General features: G+C 32.4%; 1 protein-coding gene across 1 annotated transcript in view; it reads right to left on the bottom strand.

Annotated features, from left to right (window-relative positions):
- Positions 1-23,085, bottom strand: part of RPS6KA6 (ribosomal protein S6 kinase A6) — a 196,819-nt gene that overhangs the window by 53,671 nt on the left and 120,063 nt on the right. The window contains exons 7-15 of the mRNA XM_021690974.1: positions 16,755-16,861; positions 16,400-16,437; positions 9,038-9,180; positions 6,351-6,421; positions 6,026-6,114; positions 5,180-5,238; positions 2,327-2,429; positions 1,568-1,698; positions 672-794 (exon numbers count right to left, since the gene is read on the bottom strand). Of these exons, the coding sequence (XP_021546649.1) occupies positions 672-794; positions 1,568-1,698; positions 2,327-2,429; positions 5,180-5,238; positions 6,026-6,114; positions 6,351-6,421; positions 9,038-9,180; positions 16,400-16,437; positions 16,755-16,861 (864 nt within the window). The remainder of the gene's footprint in view (positions 1-671; positions 795-1,567; positions 1,699-2,326; positions 2,430-5,179; positions 5,239-6,025; positions 6,115-6,350; positions 6,422-9,037; positions 9,181-16,399; positions 16,438-16,754; positions 16,862-23,085) is intronic.

The following is a 23,085-nucleotide window of genomic DNA, read 5'->3' as shown; positions in this document are numbered from 1 at the left end:
CAAGAAAAATTTCAGAGAAAACTAAATTATTTTCTTTGTCTAAAAATGAATGAAATATTTTCCATTTGGTTATATTTTAAGCAAACACTTAAGAGTGATGCTTGTTTCACATTATTTTAACATTTAAAAATTTCCTATAACTGAAACTTAACAATAAAAAAAACAGAACACTTTTCTTTAACATTATATTCCACTTAACTGAAACTATATCAACTGATAATGTGATCCAAATGTAACAGTAATTGTCACAATTGCACAATCTTACCATACTATATTAAAATAAAACTATTTAAAACAAGACATTCATGAAATATACCATTCCTCCAAAATAAAGTCTTAGAAAGAAATTCAAATGAAAATATTTTCTTAAGACTTTTCGCCCATCTATGATGAGTACTGGGTATTATATGTAAGTGATGAATCACTAAATTCTACACCTGAAACTAATTTTACCATGTATGTTAACTAACTATAATTTAAAAACTTGAAAAAAAAACTTCCCTTATCATCTTATCTTTGCTATCTCCACTTGCTCCACTGAAAAATGTCTGTAAGTTACCCTGTAATTTAACTTACATATATATATACATATACATATATATATATAAATATACATATATATATATATATATAAATAAATAAAACAAACAAGTTAGGCTCAGAGATAATACCTTCACTGCAAATTCCATGTTGGTAGCTGTATGAATGCATCGCTTGCAAACAGAATAGGAGCCAACACCAATATCCTCTTTTAATTCATATACTTCAGCAAATTGTGTAGCATTTCCATTTATCTGTTTTTTTAAAGTAAAATATTAAAGAGAATGAAATATTTTCACAAATTTTATCTTTTCTTCTAAATATTCATTAATATGAAATCTTTTTAAAAATTCATTATAGAGAAGTTTTATCAGTATTTATAAATGGTTTAAGGAGATTCTTTGTTAATCCTAAATTTTAGGTTTCCTAGATCCCCAAAGCCAATACAATAAACCAACTAGTTTATACACTGCCATTACATTTTTCTTGTCAGAAAAGATTACATAAATATAATTAAAGGTTACTACTATCTGTATTTTTCCAAAACATATGGAGACATCTTTAAGTCATATTATACACAGAGATAAATTAAGAAGTTAAAAATCACTTAAAATGTTTAATGTCTTGAGGAACCCTTACACTGTTTTCCAGAGTGGCTGTACCAGCTTGCATTCCCACCAACAGTGTTAAGAGGGTTCCCCTTTCTCCACAACCTGCCAACACTTGTTGCTTCCTGTCTTGTTAATTTTGGCCATTCTAACTGGTGTAAGATGGTATCTCATTGTGGTTTCGATTTGTACTTCCCTGATGGTTAGTGATTTTGGACATTTTTTTGGGATGAGCACTGGGTGTTATACGCAACTAATGAATCGTTGAACACTACAACAAAAACTTAAGATGTACTATATGCTGGCTAACTGAACATAATAAAAATAAATAAATCACTTAAAATTATTGTAAATCCATTAGCAAAAACTGAAAGAAATAGTTACCCCTACACTGAATAATCTGATTAAGTGGAATTTACCTGAACAATTGGTAACACGTTTGCACTTGTAACAGGAGTGATTTTATATTCTTCTGCAATAGAAGTTGCAACAAAGCTGAATCCTTTGAAGAGTTGATGAGCATTAGCACTAGCTGGCAAACCAGGAGAATCTAATGTCCAAATAATTATATTTAATTAGAACTACACAGAATTCTATGATATGAAATGTTAGCATTTCTTTAAATATAAAAGAAACCATTAAATGTTTCCATCAGACACTGTATGTTTTTGATTTACTGCATATTATCTGTCTCCCCATTTAGCTACTATGCAAGCCCCATGGATTGTAATTTTTGCCTGTTCTGTTCACTGCTGCATCTTCAGTGCTTAATACCTTCAATATTTGTTGGTATTCAATATTTGTTGAATGAATGTATGAAACAGATGCTACTCTATGTAGACCTCATTAAATTATAAACTTTAAGAGTCAGTGATATATCTTGTCTTACCTCCTACTCCTTACCCTATAATTCATTAGCATGTCAAAGGACTTTTAAAACAAGAATGAAAAAATTTTACCCTTTGCTTTAACCCTTGCTTCCCTGATAAATATTTCCTATTTAAATCCTCTGTCTGAAAGATGCCCATGCAATGTCGTATATAAGATCCACACTTTCATATAAGCCAAACAAACCCTCTGCAAACTTAAAATTCATTTAGTTTTTATCTAAGAAGCTAGTTTATTTTTAACAATCTAATCGAATGAAAGCCCTGATATTACATATAAACATGCATTACCTTTAGGTGTTTTTGCAGTAAATTCAGGATCAAAACAAAAAGTATCATCCGGTTTTCCAGAAGCAGGTTTGAAAGGAGGTTGAACTTCTCTTCTATATAATTTCTAGAAGAAAAAACAGGATAACACAAAATCATATTAACACTTTAAAATTACTATATTTTCTAAGGGAAAGCAGAATATAATATTAATAGTCCTTAATAGAAGACTCACGATTTAATAAATAAAATTTTAACAGGCTTCGTATACCTGTTAACCAAATTCTAAAAATTTGAGAGATAATCACAGTCAAATGAGACCAGGAAACACAACAGTGATGCCAAAAGTTGCATACACAAAGAATGATGTTCAATTTTGGATATCAAAAACTGACTTTAATTCTCACTTGTAAAATAACCATGTAGAATATATCACAATGTGACCATACAGAAGTAACCAATAACATTCAAGAATTTCAAAACTAATAGATTATCTTCAAGAAGTATATATTTCACCTAAAATATTTTGTTGTTACATAAAAATATGTCTTAAATACACTGTTTAGAGCTATTATTATTTTTTTTTAAAGATTTTATTTATTCATGAGAGATAGAGAAAGAGAGGCAGAGGCAGAGGGAGAAGCAGGCTCCCCGCGGAGCAGGGAGCCCGATGCGGGACTCGATCCCAGGACCCTGGGATCATGACCTGAGCTGAAGGCAGACGCTTAACCGACTGAGCCACCCAGGCGTCCCTGTTTAGAGCTATTATTAAATAATTTAAAAATATAATCTTGTCTAACAATTTAACTTCCTAAAATTTTGTTTTTGAAAGACCTTTAAAACATCTTAAAATATATGAAAATTACCCTCTTTTAAAAATCTGCTTTTTTAGGGTGCCTGGGTGGCTCAGTCGTTAAGCGTCTGCCTTCGGCTCAGGTCATGATCCCAGGGTCCTGGGATCGAGTCCCACATCGGGCTCCCTGCTCGGCAGGAGGCCTGCTTCTCCCTCTCCCACTCCCCCTGCTTGTGTTCCTGCTCTCGCTCTCTCTCTCTCTGTCAAATAAATAAATAAAATCTTAAAAAAAAAAAAAAATCTGCTTTTTTAAAAGGTCACAGTCCTATAGTGGAGGAAAATTAATAATTACTTTGATTTTCATTTATTTAAATATGTAAACAATATATTCTTTTATTTAAATTAATAGCAATGAACATAAACTGTTTAGATATAAGAATGATGTAAAAAAGGAATTGTGGTTGTCTAGTTAAGAAGAAAGGAAGAGTAGACAAGCATTAGGAAAAAAAATGACAAGGGGATATAAGGACACCAAGAAAGGGATGCACACACATACGACACAGGACAGACTCCCATGTAGCATGCCGAGTGGCCTTTCAGGGTATTAATACTAATGGCTTATGTTGTGCAGTTGTACAATTATAAAAAATCATTTTTTCCAACTTTTAATTTAAACTCCAGCTAGATAACATACAATGCAATATTGGTTTTAGGTGTAGAATTTAGTGATTCAAAACTTACATATGACACCTGATCTTCATCATAACAAGTGCTCTCCTTAATCCCATCACCTGTTTAACCCATTCCCCACCTACCCACCTCCCCTCCAGCAATCTTCAGTTTGTTCTCTAAAGTTAAGTGTCTGTTTCTTGGTTTGCTTCTCTTTTTTTCCCCATGTTCATTTGTGTTGTTTCTTAAATTCCACATATGAGTGATATCATATGATAATTGTCTTTCTCTGACTTTTTTCACTTAGCATAATACACTCTAGTTCCATCGATGTCATTGCAAATGCCAGGATTTCATTCTTTTTGATGGCTGAGTAATATTCTATTATACACACACACACACACACACACACACACACACACCATTCATCAGTCGATGGACATTTGGGCTGTTTCTATAATGGCTATTGTTGATAATGCTGCTTATAAACATTGGGGTGCATGTATACCTTTGAATTAGTATTTTTGTATCCTTTGGGTAAATACCTAACAGGGCAATTGCTGGGTCATTCGGTAGTTCTATTTTTAACTTTTTGATGAACCTCCATCCTGTTTTCAGGGTAGCTACACCAGTTTGCATTCCTACCAACCGTGTAAGATGATTCCTTTTTCTCTGCATCCTTGCCAACACCTGTTGTCTCCTGTGTTGTTAATTTTAGCCATTCTACCTGATGTAAAGTGATATCTCATTGTAGTTTTGATTTGTATTTCCCTGATGATGAGTGATGTTGAGCATCTTTTCCTGTATCTGCTGGTCATCTGTATATCTTTGGAAAAATGTCTATTCATGTCTTCTGCCCAGTTTTTAATTGGATTATTCATTTTTTGGGTGTTGAATTTTATAAGTTCTTTATATATTTTGGATACTAACCCTTTATCAGATATGTCATCTGCAAATATCTTCTCCCATTCCTTAGGTTGCCTTTTAGTTTTGCTGATTGTTTCCTTTGCTGTACTGAAGCTTTCTACCTGTTAAGTGTGGTTATTCTCTCCTATTCTCAGTTGGGGAATGTGAAGGAGGGAGAAAAATGTACATAGATCCACAGATCTTAATTTGCCTTATCATTCACCCCCTTATCCATTTCCCTCCCTCCTGCACATTCCCCAACTGAGAATAGGGGAGAATAGTAACTACACTTAATAGGTAAAACATATGAGTAACAAAAATTTACTAAATATCATCCACACATCTACTGGTTCAAGGTAATTGTCATGACATCTATATCTCTAAATAAAAATCTCATACCAAAAAAAAAAAAACTAAGTTTTATCAACAAAGTCCAAATATAACAATTTTATTCTTCAGTGTTAGTTCATATTAAAGTCACTCAGTAACAAAGTTTCTACTGAACTTACATTCCAGTCAACATTTGCAAAAAAAAGATGTCTTTTGATTTCCTCAACTCCTTCTGAACCTATAAAAAAAGAAATAATTTTTTACTGGTATAATTTTTTTAAGCTTTCTACCTGGCTTCTCTGCTATTATCTGTACAAGAGTATATACATTTCATAGATTCCTTGCAGTGAAAATTTTATGATTTATCTGATATTTTACTGTGTTTTTTGAATTAATATGATAAAATATATCTGATGTTCACATTGAAGCACATAAAGTATCATGAAATACTGAAATGCCTTCCAAGTTAAATCAAAATAGTATTTAACATATAATTAAAATTGAAGCATATTTTCTTTCCTTCACAATAAAACTTATGACCGTGTATCTCAATGCCAAATTAAAAAGTGCAACAGAATAAAGTGACATTGAAATTTTAACACAAGTCCACAAATAAAATGATAGGATCACATCTGGATCCAGGGAAAGGTTACCAGTACGTGGACAAATAATGAGAGACTATGGATATATTTACCTTGAAGATTTCTGGAAGGGACAGAATAATTACCTTCAAATATCTAAAAGGATTACCTATATAAGGGATAATTCTGTGAATTATTTTAGAAGAGGTACTCCACACGATATACATAATGATATGTATTAAACAGAAGTTCTGAATAACTAGACCACTCCATTCTTAAATTATGGACACAACAGAGTTTACTGGATCTATGTACATACAAAATGCAAACTTCTAGGTATAAATATATAGCAACAGTAAATGAACTAAGCCAGAAAACAAAGTTACAATTATCCTCCCAAAGCATGCACTGTATTGTTATAAAAGCTAAGACAACAAAGAATACCCAATCTATTTGCTGGATTCCTTTTGAATAACATCCTTAGGAGACTTTGTGCCTCAGCACTAAGAAACTGAGGCATCCCAAGTTTTGCTCTGAAAAATAAGATTTTAGAAAATTTCACTTAAATCTAGCCATACTTTAAGTTGACAAATCTTAAAAAGAATTTAAAAGAATGCTTTAACAATGACAAATAATGTCCCTTTTATGGTAGGAGAAGAAAACAAGACAGTGTGAAAAAAATGTTCTTTTGTGTCAGTTGAAAACAAGATTCTCAAAACTGAAAGCAAGGAATTTTTCCCAAAAGAAAAAAAATAATGTTCACACTTACTTTAATATCATATTCATGGTCTCATTTCTGTCTTTACCTTGAAATGGCAGAGTACCAGTAAGCATTTCAAACTAAAACAAAAAGTAATACATTAATTTAGCAGAACTTAGAATATACAATAAAATTCTTTAGGAAAAATATTGAGACAAGTAATACATGACCATCAAATCACATAGAATCTACATGATAGGTCAAAATAGGACCAGAAAACTAAGTCAATTAAGGAACTATACTTCTGGTACCCCACTACATATAGCCCAACTGATAGGTGACCGTAGGAAATGAAACAACCAATTTTTTTCAGTATTGTCTAATCTGCTTACTTTCCCAAACCAAAGCAATTTGAAAATAGACACACAGCATTTTCTTTTAAAACAAAAATACGCTTTTAAAGCAAACATTGAACAATGAATGGAAAATAAAAATAAGCACTGAACCATTTCAAATTCATACATGCTTTGTACAACTAACTGGAATTTAAATAAAACTTAAAAAAAGAATTTCTACAAAAGGCTGATAAGCTCATGAAAAGATGTTCAACATTACTAGTCATTAGTGAAATAAAAAGAAAAAAAGATTTAACTATTCTTATTCTCCTCACTGCCCCCCCCAAAAGCAATCAAAACAGAACAAGAAGCTACACACATACAACAATATCTTAAAAAAGATTTTTTGAGACAGTTGTACATGGCATAAAAAACAGTTTCCCTAAGAGATTTAACTGTAATGTAGATAATTAGAACATTAAATAATGGTATAAAAAAGACTAGATCTAAAAATTAACATCATTATAGTTCACTGAAGAGAAAACTTTGTATCTCTAATATTTAAATCTTTTTTCATTATTTTTTATTATTATGTTCAGTAAGTTAACATATATCTCTAATATTTAAATCTTGAACTTGGATTCAATAATGGCTTTCGCTTCAGTCCTCTGCTCATTTATTTGAATTCACAACCTTAGCTTATCCATTCCATTCTTTCCTATACACTGATGACTTTCAAATCTGTTCAAGCCTCAATCTCTCTCAAGTCCCAGTTCTCCCTCCCAAATCTATAGTAATGTTTCTCAACTGGAAACTGAATAAGTAGGGGTAGGAGCCACAGAAAGGGAAATAAGAAAAAAGAAAGTATAGTATATAGGGATCATTGTTCTCAAGTTCCAGTCCCCTGACTCCAAACCTAAAGTTATGGTTCTCCACTGGGGACTGGAGGAGTAGAGATGGTAATGGGAATGACAAAAAGAAGGGGGATATTATATTGGAATCACACCTCCCCCCTAAATTAAACTGTATACTGGCTGACTGAGCATTGTTTTTTTTCAAAGTCTCCAGATGATTCTGACCTTCTCTCCACTTCCTTCTCCTATTTTATTACCACCAAGGGGTTAACCACAAACCCACAGTAACCTATGCAACATGTTATAAATAAATTATTTCTCCATTCCAAAACCAGCTCCCCTTCCCAACTATCTCTTTTCTACTGAACTTCCATTCTTTCAATTCCCTAAAGTTCATAAATTTTAAAGTTATCTTTATCTTTGACCCTTTCCTTCTCCTTCATATGTGACGTTAAATCAGGTATTAAGATCAGCCACTTCTTCCTTCCTTCCTAATATACATTTTTTTCTCTAAGTACCATTTTGTTAAAGAATCTACAAAAGTTTCCTACTACTCAGAGAACTGCATGCATACATTTATATGCTTATAGCCTCATTTCCTCCACCTTCACCCTCATTCTCCACTACTATTCTAATATTCTAATTGGTTCTCCAGTTCTTTGCTAATATGATCACAATACTATCCTTCCTGAGACTTGGAACTATTTAAATTTTATCCATGCTTCAGGATTTAAGTTCTACCTTCTCCACTTTTCCTAAATCAACTTATATGATTTCTTGCCTGAATTTCTAAGGTATACTGTCAGGCCGTTTATTTAGCTGTTCCAATTGTTTCCCCAACCAGATTGTATGCCTTCTTAGGTGATGAAAAATGTCAAATATCGTACTTCAAGTTTACTCCTACCCCATTACCCTCCCCAAATGCCAGGTTTATAATAGGCACTAATACATTAATGTGTCATATAGTATGTCATTCAGTAGTAAATAGGCAAAATGGATTATCAGCAAGATGGATTATACAAGCAAATTGATTCAATAGCTATTCATTTATCACTCTACTTAATACTGCAAATTCTATTCTTAATTTATACCAGATTAGTCAGTTTGTATGCCCACTATGCTAGGTACCATGGGAGATGAAAAGTAGTATGAAACATGATTGCTCTTCTCAAGAAGTTTACAGTCTTTCTAGGGACATGCATGAAACAATTTGACAATAAGACAGTTTATGGTGAAGTGCTAAAGTCTGGGATACCTAATTAATAAAACATATGACAGTTAAACATAGTATTCTGAAATCTAAAATCTGGAAAGTCTTTTTCTAAGTTTTAAATTTGAATAGCTTATAAAAGAACGCTGCCATTTACCTTTTCATCTAGGAACTTTAAAAGAAATCAGAATACCAAAACCTTAATTCTTACTGTGTAACAGCTAGCCAGTCACAAGTTTTTTAGTAATCATGAATTATCAAAACTCTGTTCTCACCTGATACATTCCAAAATTTAAATTAAAATTCTAAATAATATTAATTTTATATTGGTATAATTAAAAAATTAACACTACTTACCATAAGTACACCATATGACCACCAATCAGCACTCTGGGAATGGCCTCTCCTATTTACTACTTCAGGAGCCATATACTCCACTGTACCACAAAATGAGTAAGCCTTCTTTTCTTGATCTACTGATTCCTTGCTGAGTCCAAAATCTATAATAACAATATGTTACAAAAATATATCTGAAGATATTCAGAAAATAGAAAATACCAAAAGAAATAAAATTATGTGTTAGACCTTAAAACAATTCATGGATGGCCTAAAATTACTCTTAAGAAACCTCTCCTACGAGACAATGGACTTCAACCTGTATTTCATAATGATACTCTTTAAGAGCATTTAAAGATTGCTCAGTAAATTTAATCATCAAAATACACGTTTTCATGTCTATACTAGAATATCATTCAGCAACTTTGAGAGGTCAACAATTAAATCAAAGCTGTCATAGAGATCTAAGTTTTAAAACAGACTAAGACAAAAAGGAGGGAGTAACTTACACTTTTTAAAACACTAAAAAAGCAGAGTGTGCTTTGGTTTTGGTGAACTTCCATTTTTGTTTAAGGCTTTCAAGAGCTGAAGGTACTAATATATAAAAATCAATCTTATTCCTATGTACTAGCAATGAAAAATTGGAAGCTGAAATTTAAAAAGTACCATTTATAATACCACCAAAAAAACCGCAAATGAAATCCACAGGTAAAAATATACAAAGTGTATGAAAGACCTGTATGCTGAGAACTAAAAACACTGATGAAAGAAATCAAAGTAGATCTAAATAAATGGAGAGACACATTGTATGCATGGTTTGGAAGATTCAGTGTTGTTAAAGATATCAATTCTCCTAAAAACTGATCTACAGAGTCAGTGAAACTTCAATAATAATCCCAGCAAGATTTCTTTTGTAAAAATCAAAAAGCTAAAGTTAAAATTTATATAAAAAGACTATACAAAATACAATAGCCTAAATAATTTTGAAGAAATAAAAACTTTGAAGGACTTACATTACCTCACTTTAATACTTACCATAAAGCTACAGTAATCAAGAAAGTGTGGCATTGGAGAAAGGCTAGACATATATATGTCATATATAGGACAATATATATTGATATACATATTGATATATATCAATGCAAAAGGACAGTGTCCAAGAATAGACTAACACATATAGTTCTACTATAATGCTTGTTTTGAAAATGCAAATTCGTTCCACTGTGATTGATACATCAGGAAACAATTTGATCACAACACAAATTTCAAATGGGGTTGGCTTATGTGTGGTTTATGTGTAATTTTGTCTATAAGAAAACACTAGATGAGACACTATAAAACTGTACCTAGCTGAAGCAAGCCAGGTAGAAATAGATACATGCACATACCCCAAACATCTGCCAGCTATTTCAGCTCACCATGTGTATTATGAGCCACTCCTGTCCACCTGTAGTGTTACTCCCAATTCCAGATAATCTATTTTCTACTACTTCACAATAACTAACAAACTGTAACCTTTCTGACAACAATTCTACAAGCAAATTTCAGTATTTTTTTCAAACTAAGGTTCCTACTTATTGTAGTATTTATACATTCTTAAACATTTAGAATGTGTAAAACAATGCTGTCATTTTTATCAACTTCCTATCTTTCTTTTGTGTGTCTGGTTATGTATTTGAGTGTTAAGTCCCTAACCCCATGTTCCCCATTAAGCCCTGTGCTTTTTATTATGTAATTATTCATAGTGGAGTGATTTTTTTTTTAAGATCATATGTGCTGCATTAGAACTGGCTATATATTGTTAATTGATTTCTGATAAAGGTGTAAAAGCAATTCCACGAAGAAAGTTAAGTTCTTTTCAACAAATGGTGCCAGAACAATGGGATATTAATATACAAAAACATCCTCATAACATAAAGAAACATTAACTAAAAATGAACCTTAGAACTAAATGTAAAACCTAGAACTGTAAAATTGTCAAAAGAATAAAAGGAGAAAATCTTTTTGATCTTGAATTAGGCAAGGATTTCTGAGATACAACATCAAAAGTAAAATTCATAAAAGAAAAAAGTTGATAACTGGACTTTGTCAAAATCAAAACTCTTCAAAAGATACTGTTCAGAGAAGAAAAAAAAGAAGCTACAGACTGGAGAAAATATTTGCAGACTGCATATCTGATAAAGCTCTTGTATTCAGAATATATTTTAAAAACTCAAAATAACCCCTTGAAATTCAATAATAAAACAAACAATCCACATTTTTTAAATGGCTAAAAGATGTGAACAGATACTTCTCCAAAGAAATAAATACACGAAAAGATGCTCACTGCCAGTTATTAGGGGAATTCAAATTAAAATCCTAATGAATACTACTACATGCCTATTAGTAGAGCTAAAATAAAAATACTGACAATACCAAGTAATGACAAGGATGCAGAGCAACTAGAGCTCTCATATGTTGCTGATGGGTATGCAAAATGGTGCAACCACTTGGATAACAGTTTGGAGGTTTCTCACTGAGTTAAAAATACACTTACCATAAGACCAAGCAATCCCTCTCCTTCAGTATTTACTCAAGTGAAATAAAAATTTATGTTCACATAAAACCTGCACATGAATATTTACAGTGGCTTTATTCATCACTGCCAAAAACTGGAAACAAGCCAAATACCCCTTAATTGGGGATTAGACAAACCATGGCATCATCATAAAATGGAATACTATTCAGCAATAAAAAAATAAATTGATACACACAATATAGATTAATCTCAAATGCACTGTATTAAGTAAATAAAGCCAGACTCAAAAGGCTATTTGCTGTATGCCTCTGTTTTACATTAAATCATGGAAAAGACAAAACCTTAGGGACAGAAATTAGATTGATACTTGTCAAGGGTAAAAAGGAGGATTAACTTACGGGGAAATTGTGGAGGGTGATAGAATTGTTTTATATATTTATGTTGGTGGTGGGAATAAAACTAAACGTATTTGTCAAAGTTTGTAGAACTATAGATGAAAAAGTGATTTTTAAAAATTAAACCTTATATTTTGAGACAACTGCAAATTCACATGCAGTTATGTGAAATACTACAAGAGATCCTATTTGCCCTTTACCCAGTTTCCCCCATGGTAACATCTTACAAAACTATATTACAATATCACAACCACAATATTGACAAGGATATTGTCAAGATAAAGAATAATTCCATCACCACAAAGATCCGAAGAATGAGTTTTACTCTAATGTAAATTATACCTTAATTCTATAAATGAAAATAAAGCTCTAAGTCCTATATTGCTCTCTTAAAATAAAATACCAATATTAATAATTAATTTTAGGGTGTCTCAAAATTAATTTTCTTTTTTTTTTTAAAAGATTTATTTATTTATTTATTTGACAGCGAGAGACACAGCGAGAGAGGGAATGCAAGCAGGGGGAGTGGGAGAGGGAGAAGCAGGCTTCCTGCAGAGCAAGGAGCCCGATGCGGGCCTCGATCCCAGGACCCTGGGATCATGACCTGAGCCGAAGGCAGATGCTTAACAACTGAGCCACCAAGGCGCCCCTCAAAATTAATTTTCTAACCATGCTCAATATTTTCATTTAAAAATCACTTACCCTTGTATAATAACTCAAATGCATTATGATTTTTACCATAATTTTAAAATATCTTTTCAATGGACTACTACTTTATTTCTCTACATTTTGAGACTTTTAAACTCCTCCACATTCCATTTCAAAGATTAAATGTAATAAAAGCTAGTCTTCGAGGTCAGTTCAGCCAAATAAAAGAACATACCTTGTAGAGAAGAACACTGGCTTCTTTGGCCATTCCAGAGAGGAGGAGAAAGGGAAGAGAATTTTCTTATCCTCCATTACCTTTCAGAGATTTATACCACTCCATAGAGGTCCTCTGCTGTACTTTCTCTGACAAAACTGACATTTAACACTAGAATTTGCTCAGCAATCAATTGACAAAATATTTTACAATAAGAATTAGCTACAAGATTAAATAAGATATAAGTTAATCAGTGATTTTTCCAAGCCACTAATTTGAAAACAAAATACAGAAATCAGCTATATAAAGGCTTTTTTGGGGGGGGGAGAGGGGAAGTATATCTTTGTAACCTTAAATGACTCTAAGACTTCAAATTTTAAAAGCATGCCTAGAAAACAATGATTTCATGACTACTATGAGTAAAAGTAATCCCAGTGACTAATTTGCAGATAGCCATAAAAATTATTAAAATTATTTTTATGTATACATTCTCTCTTAAATATCCAGCTCAAGTACTGTGTGATATAAATTTCTGACACTGTATATTTTTTCTCCCTTCTCTTTATAGAAATTACCCTGTATTATGTCCCTCCAAAAACATAATATAGCAACCACAGATAGTTGAAATTGTGTTCAACTTATAGTTTTTAATGGGATATTATGAGTAAACATTATTTTCTGAACCAGGCAAGTCATATTACATATTTAGATTTTATATAGACTATGAGGTGGGGTGTTACAGAAAAAAAAATAAGACACAAAAACAATATAAATAATATATTGGCATTTATGCAGATATTTTGGGGTATTCATTCTCATTCTGTTGATCTTCTGCTATACAATCATACTCTCAGTATGAGGTCAATTAGGCTAAAACCATAGTCATACCAAGGAACATTTATATAGTCCACTGTCATTCTAGAGTAACCTGTTAAACATTAGGTCTATTCTTTTTATCTAGAGGATTTTTATTTTTTTTTTATTTTTTTTTTAAAGATTTTATTTATTTATTTGAGAGAGAATGATATAGAGAGCATGAGAGGGGGAAGGGTCAGAGGGAGAAGCAGACTCCCTGCTGAGCAGGGGCCCGATGCGGGACTCGATCCCGGGACTCCAGGATCATGACCTGAGCCGAAGGCAGTCGCTTAACCAACTGAGCCACCCAGGCGCCCATATCTAGAGGATTTTTAAAGTGGACAGATAAAAAGAAAGATATTGCCCCTCTCTTATGATTAAGGAAAACCTCCTAATTCTTCCCTAAGCCTAAGAAGAAGTAATCTTGGGAAAGACCCTGCCTAGATGAGACATTCCTAAATCACTATAGCCCACTGGTTTCAATGACAAACAGCTATCAATCTGGTACTTTTGACTGTAGTATTCAAAATGGAAGGAAGAAGATAGGAAGGACAAGAGGAAAAGAGGGAGAGGAGAAGGGAGGAAAAGACACACAAAAGGAAGAAAAAGAAAAGAAAGAAAAAGAAAGTAAGAAAGGATAAAAAGAAAATAAGTTAAAGGAAATAATGAAAAAAATAAAAGTAAAGTATAAGAATATTTGGTGTGAATGGTCACACTTTAACCAACCTTATTGGAATAGTGTTAGGTTAAATCCATATGTTTATTACTCATTACACAACTTTGAATTGGGCTATAATTATAAAACAGTGTAAATTATCTAATATTTATTATTGTATAATTTTTAAAAGAAATATTAACACCATTTTAAGGAAAATAGATTGAATTGTTAAACATATTTATATCACCTTTTCTTCCTGTTATAAGCCTCTGTCCTTTGCTTATAAGTTTACGTTTTTTCTAACTAATCCTTCCTCCTCAGCCAGTTTAAGTCCAAAAGCTATAAAAGCAGAATTTACATTACAAGACTAAATATAAAACAATTTGACATCATTATTCACCCAAATAACCTTAATGTAGAAAAGCGATATAGGTCAAATTTATTCTATTTTTTTCCCACCTCCCTTCCTCAACTCCTGACAAAACAGGTATAGTTTATTTTTAAAAATGAAAAGAATTAAATTCTAATTAGCTTTGCAACTAAAACTTGATTGATATAAAATAAAAATTATATAATGCATAAAATCTTAAAACGCTACTGTTCTCTCTTCCTATTATTTTTCTTTCCTTTTCCTTTTTCAATCCCTTTAAATCTACGTTGCTTCTTTTATATATGAAAAAGAGAATCAGGCTATGAAACAAAAAGATTTACTAAACTTTATTTGAACTTTGTCACATCTGCCTGAGCCTTCAAGTTAACAGTTTTATACTTTATTTTTACATTGAAGCGGTATACTTAGGAATTTAAAGCAACTTACCTTTAAAGTGTACTGGTCCAAAATTCTCTGTAAAGACCACATCTTCATTTTAACATTCTGATAATTAAATAAAGATTTTACTATCTATTTATAATATAAGTAACCTTTTGAGATTGGCTCACTCAGCATAATGCCCTTGAGTCCATCCAAGCTGTTGCATATATCAAGAGTTCTTTCCTTTTTACTGCTGGGTAGTATTCCATTGTATGGTTGTATCAGTTTGTTTATCCATTCATTCTTTGAAGGACATTTGGGACATTTCCAGTCTTGGGCTATTATAAATAGAGCTGTTATGAAAATTCATGTATAGGTTTTTATGTGGACATAAGTTTTTGTTTCTCTAGGACAAATGCCCAGGATGAGTACTGTATGGTTCTATTTATATCATATTCTCAATATAACAAAACTAGAGATGTAGAATAGATTAGTTGCCAGGAGTTAGGGGAGGGATGTGGAGGGCATGATTGTAAATAGGCAGCACAAGAGAGTTCTTTTGTAGTTGTAAAACAGTTTTGCATATTAATTGTGGTGGTGGTATTCAAATCTATACATGTGATAAAAAGTCACAGAATTACACACAAACAAAGAAATAAATGCACGCAAAAACTAGTGAAATCCAAATAAAGTATATGGTCCAATGAGTTGTACTATACAAATCAATTTCTGGGGTTTGATAACACACTGCAGTTTTATAAGATGTCACCATTGGCGGAAGCTGGGTGATGGTTAGACAGGACCTCTCAGTACTATTTTTGCAACTTATTGTGAGTCTATAATTATTTAAAAATAAAAGCTTTTAAAATTGGTATAATAACGACATTTTACACTTAAGAATCCTGTGAGGATTAGCACCCTGTGTTATAGTAAACCCTCAATATTCAAAATAAAGACAAATAAAACATTTTCACAAATAAAGAAAAAAATGAATCTCTGATTCTGAAACACTTGGTTTAAAAGTTTATAATTCATTATATTTCAAATATGATAACTACTTATGATAAATCTTTCAGTCTAGACTAAATCTAAGATGATGTGTTTTTATCTAGAAAGCTAAATGTCATTTGTTAATTAGGACAGTAACTCCATTGTATAATTTTTTGGTATTACAATTAGAACATATTGAGAGCTATCTTATCTACCTTTTAAATAAATTTTAGTTCACTAAAGAGATGAATAAAACACAAGTCAAGGAAAAAAGAAAACAGGCTTAGACAAATATATATTAAAATATAGAAAAATATAAAATGGGTTTAGGATAAAATAAGAAAATTTGCATACCTGTTAACTTGATATGTCCTATTTCATCAAGCAGAATGCTGTAAATCAAAATTCACACTCAACAAGATGGAATAAAATATTTTTATACAAAACATTTACATAAAAATCATCATAAACTTTAAAATAATATTTGATATACTGGAAAATATTTAAATGATTGATTTCAAATCAATGGGGAAATAAAATCAATGGGTATCTTATAAAGATTACTTTTTTTAACTAAGTTTCATATAATTACATAATTCATATATAATTTCATGTAATTTTTAAATAAAATAAATAAAAGACTTAATGGAGAAAAAAGTAGTTATAGAAATACTGATAACAGGGATTCATAAGAAGAATATAGCTTTACTTTTCTGGCTTCAGGTCTCTATAGACAATTCCTAATTGGTGCAGATGATCCAAAGCAAGGGCCAGTTCTGCAAGGTAGAATTTCACATCTTCCTCTGTAAACAGAACCTAGAATACAATAATTTACCATTTGATCCTTTTTCCAATATTGAATTTTTAAAATTTACTTCATTAAAAACCAATAAACAGACAAATCTAGATAAGTAAAAAAAATAAAAAATAAAAGAAGTAGATAAACTACTTTTTAAGAATCCTTCTCTTCAATATTAACTGTTTTAATGTAAATCTTCCTAAAGCATATTATAGAATTTACATATCTTCTACACTGAAGAGTCAAATTAGCTTATGTGGAAAAAAGCTTTGTAAATTATGAAATGCTATGTGTGTAACCATGAGGTATAATTATGATAGGTTTAGGTCTATATTCATTCATAAGTGAGTGTTAAATTTACACACAAAATTAGGCACTACTCAACCATTAGATGTATTTTTTTCATTGGATGTAATTTTTAAGATTTATCAAAGGCTTTTGATTGGCAAAACAAATAATTTGTCTAGAAATTGGTTATTTTCACTACAGAAATCTCTGAATTATTAGGAAAGTTCAAAATTTGAATGAAACATCATTAAATCTTATTAGTGACTTGTGCATTTAGAATTATGGCCATTGAATTACATAATACAGACTCTGGTTACTAGTAAAACTGCTGAGAATGAGCAGTTAAAGATAAATTTTGAAACTCTACCTACTTTTTATTAAAATGATCTATAGAAAAACAAAGATTGTGCATTATCTAACTTTCAGGGAGTTCATTTGAATATTATAATGGTAAAGTTATAAAAACATAATTTTCACTTGATACTTTTTTATTAAGAATAAACATATTTGATATTTTATTAAGAATAAAAATATTTGTTACTTATTTAACTTCTCAGGAAGGCTAATCAAAATTTTAATTTAAACCTAACACATAAGGAAATCCTAAACAAAAATCTTTCTAACTTTAAAGAAGCTTTGTCCAGGTTACAGTTTTATGGCAAGCATATTATTTTGTCATGAAGCTGCCTCTGAAAAGCCTCATGATAGACACAAATAAGAAACTTACTAAGTAGCAATTATGTGCCAGTAACTTTACATTCATCATGTTATTACAACCTTTCAAACAACACTATGAGGTATATATTATCACCACCTTACATCTGGAGAAAGAGACTCAGAATCAGAATAGCTAGAATAACATAGCTAATAAGTAGGCCCACAATTTGAACTCAGGAATACTTATCTCTAAGAACTACCTCTTCCCAGAAGCCACTTCCACCATATGTTATGTTTCAACTAATGCTTTCCTATTTACTAATCATCCTATCACCAATGAACCCATGAAAGAAAATCATCTAAACCCTAGCACCTTGAGTTAAGCACTGCTAGTCTTTTGTTGTCGGCTCTTCAAATCATTTGTGCATGTGTGTTTTAACATATTTAAGATCACAGTATATATACTATTTAGTGGCTTCCTTTTTACCCATTTAATATTATAACATAAGCAGTCTCCCACATTTTTAAAATTTATAGTTTTCAATAGTTGCATAATATCAACATACTAATTTACCATAATTTACCTAAATGTTCATTTGGATTATTTCCAGTTTTTCATTATTTAAATAACTCTGTAATATGCATATATATTTTTTTATTTATTTCCCCAAAAAGAATTCCTAAGAAATAAAACAGGAAATACTGGGTCTGTGAAAATAAATAGTCCATGATTTTGACATATAGAATAAAATTATTTTCCAAAAAGTTTACAATAATTTCTACTCCCATCAGCAATTTATGAAAGCATTTGTCTTACCACATCCACAATAGCACTGAATATTACTCTTCAAAAATATTTTTTAATTTGATACACAAAAATGCCACCAATTGTTTTAATTTAAATTTTGATTCCTAGGCTAAACATTTTTCCATGTCCTTTAGGCCTTTCTATTTTGTAAGTAAATTATTGGTAATGTTTTTGCCTATTTTCCATTATTTACTTACTGTTTTTTTCAATCGGTATAAGCCCTTTAAATATTAAAAATGTCAGCTCTCCATCACATTACTTGTAAATATTTTCACCATTCTGTGCTTGTTTTTGACATTCAGGAATTCTTAATTTTATGTAGTCAAATTTATCTATCATTTCTGTATGATTTTCCTTCATTATTTTAATGATTAAGGAGAAACCTCCACTAAGTGGTCAACTGCAAATTTGGCTGCCATTTTCTTTTAGGACAATTGTTTTTCCAGATTTAACTCTTAAGTGAAATTTATCTTTGTATGGTAGAGATGAAAATTTAAAATGATATTCTTCTGAAATATCTAACTGATTTATCATATACTATTTATTGAACAATCAGTCTCTTTGCCATTAACTTGTGATTCTCCTTTATCATAATAACATATGGTAAATCATATACACCTGAGTATTTGGGGGCTTTATAGTATGTGTTTAATCTTGTGTTGATATTCTGATGTTCTGCTTATAGCAGCAGTTTTACAAAGTTTTAAACAAGAGGAAGGGCAAGAAAAGTGTGTTTTCAAAATGTCTTAGTTTTTTTTTTTTTTCATTTGTTTACTTTTCTAGATAAGCTGGTAAAATTATTCTGTCACTTTCAAACAGACAGAAATTCCTATTGGGACTTTGCTTGAAAAAATTTTTAAACCTATAAATTAATTCTGGAAAAACTGGCAGCTTTATAATTATCACCATTCATCCAAATATATTTTCTTAATATTAGCAAAGTAAAACATGGCTTAAGAGTTTTGTGTGTTTGTGTGTTGGGGGGGAGGTGTTTGGGGGAGAGAAATTTGGGGAGGTACTGTTCCCTTTGAAATATATATGACATATAATATTCTTTAACACATACAAAAATATACGTTTTAAAGTCTTTTACTAAGGCATGAAGAACATGACCTCATTTTGGATGACATAACAGGTTTTTTGTATGTATATACAAGTGAAATATAACCAAAAACAACTTCTTATTAATAAGTTGTCTATAGAAGTAACAAATCATTTGCTAAAAGCCTGTTCAATGAATATACTAATTTATTGTCTTTGGCAAATGCATTTAAAATGCTTGCTCTTACCTAATATTCCAGACTTAGGAATCAAAACTTACTGACTGCATCTCTGTGCTAGTATGGGTTTAGATAGTCCCACATCGAGAATGAAGGTCTGAAGAGTTTAAAAGAAAATTAGAAATGACTACGAGTAAAAATTTCTCAAACACATTCTTGAAAATTCTACACTGTAACACAAGAAATCATGAATTCTGGGGCCCTGTTTCACTGCTGCCATTCTGTGTCTTGACACAAGCTTTTAACAAGGTCCTTTACAACCCTCCTTGGAAGTGGGTCCTAGACAGACCCTACCATAAACTGAATTCTGTTCTATAATAAATAATATACCAAGATCACAGTCTATGTTCATGCATGGCATGTTCTACACTGGACATAGACAGATACAAGCCAGAGACCTTAGCCACTTAAGCACTGGCTAGCATACAGTTCCTTTTTCACAGCAAGTTCCAGAGCTCTGGCAATCAATAATAGCTCTCCCACACTCAACATCTTAATTCTGGAAGTGAGATGTTGAAACACTATCACCCAATTAAAATGCTATTCCCAGACTGCCACTTTAAGACAAAATGAAGTAGACAAGGACAGGATATATTTCCTGCCTGAAACAACTAAAACACAGTACAAAATCTATGAAATGACACTTTTCAAAACATTAGCCATCAGTCAACAAAGGACAATGAATACTGAAAAATGGGAAACAAACAAGGTAAGCCCTACAGCTGTCCTACCTTACTATCTAGAAAGAGTTTCCAAGCAGCTGTGTAAGGAGAGTCAAGTCAGGCAGAGCCTGTAAGACTCCCTGAGTTAATGAGAGGCCGGGGAGACAAGAAGGATAGAATTCACAAGATAGCATATAGAAAGGAGAACTTCAGAGAGAGATAGAGAGAGACAGAGAGAGCGCTATAGAGTTATGTAGAGGTCTCCCTCAAGCATTTACCAGAAAAATGCTTAGGACACAGGAGTAAGGAAATTATCCTGAGCTAGAAAACAATCAATGAAAGGATTAGAAGACTGTTCAATGGAACTTACACAGGGCCAGGAATACTTCCTGTTACCTCCAACCACAGCAGAAAACCTCATATTTCACAGGGTATTGGACAGAGTAATCCAAAGTGTTTTGCTTCAGAGTGGTGCAAAATTAGTCCCTGATTAAATGCTGTTCTGGTCCAGTTTAACAACCTGAAAAAATCAAACTAGTTTTATATTCCAAAACAAATCTCAATATTTTTAAGAATATAAAAATATGATCACCTAACAAGATAAATTTCAGAAAGTCTGCCATCCAATAAAAAATTACCAATCATGGATCTGAGGAAACTACTTGAGCCCAGGTAAGCCTAAGGGATTAAAAACAAGAATTCACAGAATTCACAAAGTAACAGGATAGGTCCTATTCTCAAAAGTGAGAGTGAAAAACTTCATAATTAACAGGATACTGGTTTAGAGTACTAAGAAGGGTGATGTTTCAGTATTGGGAAAAATTAATTCTAGACTAAATTCTGCTCTGGTCCCACATAACAAAACTTAAAAGCAAGACTCAAAAGGTTAACTGTAGGGGTGCCTGGGTGGCTCAGTCCGTTAAGTGTCTGCCTTCAGCTCAGGTCATGATCCCAGGACCCTGGGGTCAAGCCCCACATCGGGCTCCCTGCTCAGTGGGGAGCCTGCTTCTCCCTCTCCCTCTGCCTGCCACTCCCCCTTCCTTGTGCTCTCTCACTCTCTCTCTATCAAATAAATAAATAAAATCTTAAAAAAAAAACCAATAGTATCCAGAATACAAGAAAAATAAATTCATAAGGCCTATCATCCAATAAAAAATTACCATGCAATTTTACTGCCATTGAAGCATGAAAGCAGACATAGACAATACTTAAACCAAAGGATGTTGCTGTGTTCCAATAAAACTGTATTTACAGAAATAAGCAACTGGCCATATTTGGCCTGAGACCACAGATTCCGATTCCTGAGTTACAAATTTATACTATAAACACTAAAATAACTATTAAAGTAACACAAAAAAGTGTTATAGATAAAAAACAGTTAAATTAAAAATAAGGCAATAAAGGTGGGGGGTCCAAATAGTGCCACAGGAAGATCCTGAACTCACCTCCTCCCATGGACACACATAATCTATGGCTACATATGGAAAAGTTCCCTCTGAAAGAGACCTGAAGGGTGCCTGGGTGGCTCAGTCAGTTAAGCATCTGCTTTCAGTGTCCTGGGATCGAGCCCCACGTTGGGCTCCCTGCTCCCTGCTCAACAGGGGGTCTTCTTCTCCCTCTGCCCCTCCCCCTGCTCATGTTCTCCCTCTCACTCTGTGTACTCTCTCTCAACTAAATAAATAAAATCTTAAAAAAAAATAAAGAGACCTGAAAACTAGCTAAACAGATTCTTCACAAGAAATGGTAAAAGGCCCACACATTTAGAGGCTACAGAGGTGGACTGAGGAACATAGGCCAGGGGACACACCTTTGTGCCCTCCATCAGCCTTGCTACAGCTCATTGGTACCTCACAGAAAGGAACTTGTATGCTCATATGAAGCTCTAATTTTTGCAACTATAGCCCAAGGGACCCCCTCTAGATTGCCTGGTCTGGAGTCTAGTAGGGTTTACAACTGCAGTCCAAAGGGATGTATATATTGGCATGCTTTAAAACTCCTGCCAGAGGACCTGGCTTTCAATCAGCCTGAAACTAGGTGCTGACTGAGATCTTTCCATTTGGAACACTGACAGGTCTTGGCACATCATCAAAACTGGGACCTATAAAGAATAAATCAGGCTGCTTTGACAATAATGGTTTTGTTTTAAAGGTTTTATTTATTTATTTTGAGAAAGATAAAGACAAAGAGAGAGAGAAGGAGACAGAAAGAAAGAGAGAGAGAGAGGTGAGAGGCAGAGAGAGAGGGAGAGAATCTCAAGCAGACTCCATGCTGAGTGCAGAGCTGGACATGGGGCTTGACCTCACAACTGTAAGATCATGACCTGAGCCAAACTCAAGAGTTGGACACCTTACTGACTGAGCCACCCAGGTGCCCTGACAATCATGAAGGTTTAAGAGACAACCATGAGCTCAGGTATGGATGAAAGATAAGATTCATCTCTTACACAAGACCACTCTTTCAAGACTGGGAGAAGTATATGTTTCACCTAATGTATATAAAAACACAGAAAGTCAAGCAAAATGAGGAAATAGAGGAATATGTTCCAA

This window comes from Neomonachus schauinslandi, chromosome X (genome assembly GCF_002201575.2).
Source record: "Neomonachus schauinslandi chromosome X, ASM220157v2, whole genome shotgun sequence".
Classification (NCBI taxonomy): Eukaryota; Metazoa; Chordata; class Mammalia; order Carnivora; family Phocidae; genus Neomonachus; species Neomonachus schauinslandi.
This window is presented reverse-complemented; position numbering and strand designations above follow the sequence as displayed.